The following is a 3,421-nucleotide window of genomic DNA, read 5'->3' as shown; positions in this document are numbered from 1 at the left end:
CCAGATGGTGACCCCTCTTCCCACCCCCCCCCCCTTCCAACTTTCTCTGCGTCTCTCCTTCTTTCTGCCTCTCTCGACTTCTCTACACAAGTGACGTCACTCATTATGACCAGGGGACACTCACCTAGCTGCCTGTAAAACACAGATGTCTGTGCGAATGGTCCAGATATGTTTCTTCGTCTCTTCTCTTCATCCTCTCTCTCTCTCTCAATCAGTCTCTCGCTGTGTGGTGTCTTTGCATGCGTTTTATTCTTTTCCAGGCCCATTTCATTTTTTCTTACGATTTTAAAACTCAAAATTCTCAAAATATAGGCTTATTTAGACTGATTTTGAAGCTCTTTTCTTGCCAAACTCAAATCTGAAAAAAAATCAAAATTGGTCAACTTTCAGTCGAGTTATCCCCATTTTTCAAGCCGAATCTCAATTCGGCAACATGGCACGTTGCCAAGATTCAAACAGATGGTGGAGACACCCCCCATTTCTCTGCGTCTCTTCTTCCTTCACACTCTATCGCTTTTCCTTCCTCCTAGGAAGGCTAATAACCTTCTAAAAAGGGGTCCTTGGTTAGTCTCTCTATACTGTCCTCCCAGACGACGTACCTCTCTTTTTTCTCGGTTTTTCTTAAGTGTTCTGTTCAGATTACTGTAGTTTTCTTTTTCTTACCACTATTTTTTGATCTAGAATACCCCAACAATGCTTATTTTGGCGTCGAAAATCAAAAAAACCCAAAAATATGAAGAAAACCGATTTAGGATCCAGATGTCCCAATTTTCACCAGAAACATTTTTTGATTTATTGATTTTCTGGCTGAATGGAATTTGAGGATTTCAAAAATGCAATCTAAATTCTGCTAGCTTTCTTGCAAACTGAGTTATGAGCCTTAAAGATAGGAGAGGAGCTTTTTGGAGTACATTTTTTGGGTGGAGTCTAATTTAAAGTTTCTAAAGTGGAATCTAGCTAAATTATATATAGTTTTGTAGAAAATTTTAAGTTCTATATTTGGGTTTTTGAATTTTGGAAAAAATTCAATTTTGAAGGAAGTTATGGTCCTTTAAGGGACAGTAACCCCGGAATAGTCGAAGCTAGTTTAGCACCTATTTTTAATGACTTCTAATCCGAATTCATAATTTTTGAGTTTTGTCAAAATTTATATCACTTTGAAGAGAATTTCAAGAGCTATTTGATATTTTCTGAATCATTTGAAAACTTTGATTTTTAAGAAAGTTATGGCCCTTTTTGCGGCAGCTCTCAAACTTCTAAATTTCCTGAACATTATAACTCGTTTCTGGTGGAACATTAGAGCAATTTTGATAACAAATTCGGAATCAGCGTAGTTGAATTAGTCTAGAAACACTTAGATTACATTTTAGCTCTAAAAACCGCGATTTTCCAGTGGTGGCCTAACTTTTGCAAAACCTCGGCCACCACTCCCAAAATGGCTCTGGGCCCCTAAAAACTTAAGAAAACGATTTTGAAGTGCTGAAATTCAATTTCAGCATGAAAAACCACTTCAAAATCTGCGTTTTTAGCGATTTTGAAGTGATGGCCTAACTTTTTGAAAACCTCGGCCACGACCCCAAAAATTATCCTAAACCTTTTCGAATGTCAAAAACAATCAAAATAGTTTAAAAACGCTATCTGAGCACCAAAAAAACCTGAAAAATTACTCTGGGGATGTTTTCTGATGGTGGCCTAACTTTTTCAAAACCTCGGCCACGTCCCTAAAATCCACACTGGACCTTCTAGAATGTCAAAAACGACCAAAATAGTTTAGAAAAGCTATCTGAGCTGCAAGAAAAACCTTAAAAATGGCTCTAGGGCTGTTTTCTGATAGTGGCCTAACTTTTACCAAAACTCTTCCATTGGTACAACTCCCCTATTTTGAAGGTTTCCGCTGCGGAAAAAAAGTGTCTAGGGGTAGTTTTTAATGAGGAATTCGAATTTTAAGTTGGAATCTTTCAAAAACGAGTAGGAACTTTGGAAAATTGAGTTTTCCACTTAAAACCCGTTATTTTCTCGTTCAACATCCTATTTTCCCTCAAAATCGCTCGTTTTTCTTCATTTTTCCTGTCTTCTAGATCAAATGTTTTCAAAAATTGTTTCAGACCATGTCCCAACTGATTCCAAAGTTCTCAAAAGGAGAGAATGTCGTGTGTGTCTCCAAAGGCACCCCCTACAAAGCAAAAGTGATCAATATCACCACAAAACATGGAGCAGAATGCTATATTGTGCATTTTGACGGCTGGAATTCCAGATATGACGTGGCAATTGAAATAGGCAGTGAGAATGGAGAGCTATTCAAAGGGACCGTGGAGGAGTACCAAGCAAAAATGGGCGGAGCTTCCATCCCATCGACTTCTGGAGTAGCTGTTGTCAAGGCTGCAAAGACTACAAAGACTACAAAGACTACAAAGACTACAAAGACTACAAAGACTACAAAGACTACAAAAGTGCCAAAAACCTCGAAAACCACGATTTCCAAAAAGAAGTCAGCCAAAAAGGTCCAAAAGGTGGTCGCCAATAAAGCTGAGCAATCCGATGGCTCTGATGAATTCTAATTCATTTTTATTCTCTGAAATATATATGAAATCATTATTTCTGTTGATTCTTTGTTACTTTTTTTCAGAAAAATCGAAAAATTTTGTTTTTGAAAAATCAAATTTTTTCAAAAAAATTCAAAAATCGAAAACGGGCTCATAATGCTCTAAAAACAAGTAAAAAACAAGTAAAAACAAGTAAAAACAAGTAAAATTTCTGAATTTCTGAATTTCGGAATTTCGGAATTTCTGAATTTCTGAATTTCTGAGATTCTAAGATTCTGAAATTCTGAATTTCTGAGATTCTGAGATTCTAAGATTCTGAAATTCTCAGATTTTGAAATTCTGAAATTCTGAATTTCTGAGATTCTGAGATTCTAAAGTTCTGAAATTCTGTGATTCTGAAATTCTGAGATTTTGAAATTCTGAAATTCTGAATTTCTGAGATTCTGAGATTCTAAGATTCTGAAATTCTCATATTCTGAAATTCTGAAATTCTGAGATTCTGAGATTCTAAGATTCTGAAATTCTGAATTTCTGAGATTCTGAGATTCTAAAGTTCTGAAATTCTGAATTTCTGAGATTCTGAGATTCTAAGATTCTGAAATTCTGAATTTCTGAGATTCTGAGATTCTAAGATTCTGAAATTCTCATATTCTGAAATTCTGAAATTCTGAGATTCTGAGATTCTAAGATTCTGAAATTCTGAATTTCTGAGATTCTGAGATTCTAAGATTCTGAAATTCTCAGATTCTGAAATTCTAAAATTCTGAAATTCTGAGATTCTGAAATTCTGAGATTCTGAAATTCTGAGATTCTGACATTCTGAGATTCTAAAATTCTGAAATTCTGAGATTCTGAGATTCTAAGATTTTGAAATTCTG

The 3,421-nt window shown here is 35.5% G+C and overlaps 1 protein-coding gene across 1 annotated transcript; it reads left to right on the top strand.

Annotated features, from left to right (window-relative positions):
* Window positions 1–2,108: 2,108 nt before the first annotated feature.
* CBG21442 lies at window positions 2,109–2,558 on the top strand (the record flags this gene model as incomplete). Its single annotated transcript, XM_002648955.2, has 1 exon — window positions 2,109–2,558. The coding sequence occupies one exon, from the start codon at window positions 2,109–2,111 to the stop codon at window positions 2,556–2,558; it is 450 nt and encodes a 149-aa protein (XP_002649001.2).
* Between the last annotated feature and the right edge of the window lie 863 nt (window positions 2,559–3,421).

Source organism: Caenorhabditis briggsae, assembly GCF_000004555.2.
Source record: "Caenorhabditis briggsae complete genome, chrII, whole genome shotgun sequence".
In the NCBI taxonomy this organism is placed as follows: domain Eukaryota; kingdom Metazoa; phylum Nematoda; class Chromadorea; order Rhabditida; family Rhabditidae; genus Caenorhabditis; species Caenorhabditis briggsae.
Note: the sequence above shows the minus strand (reverse complement) of the source record. Positions and strands in the feature narration are given on the sequence as shown.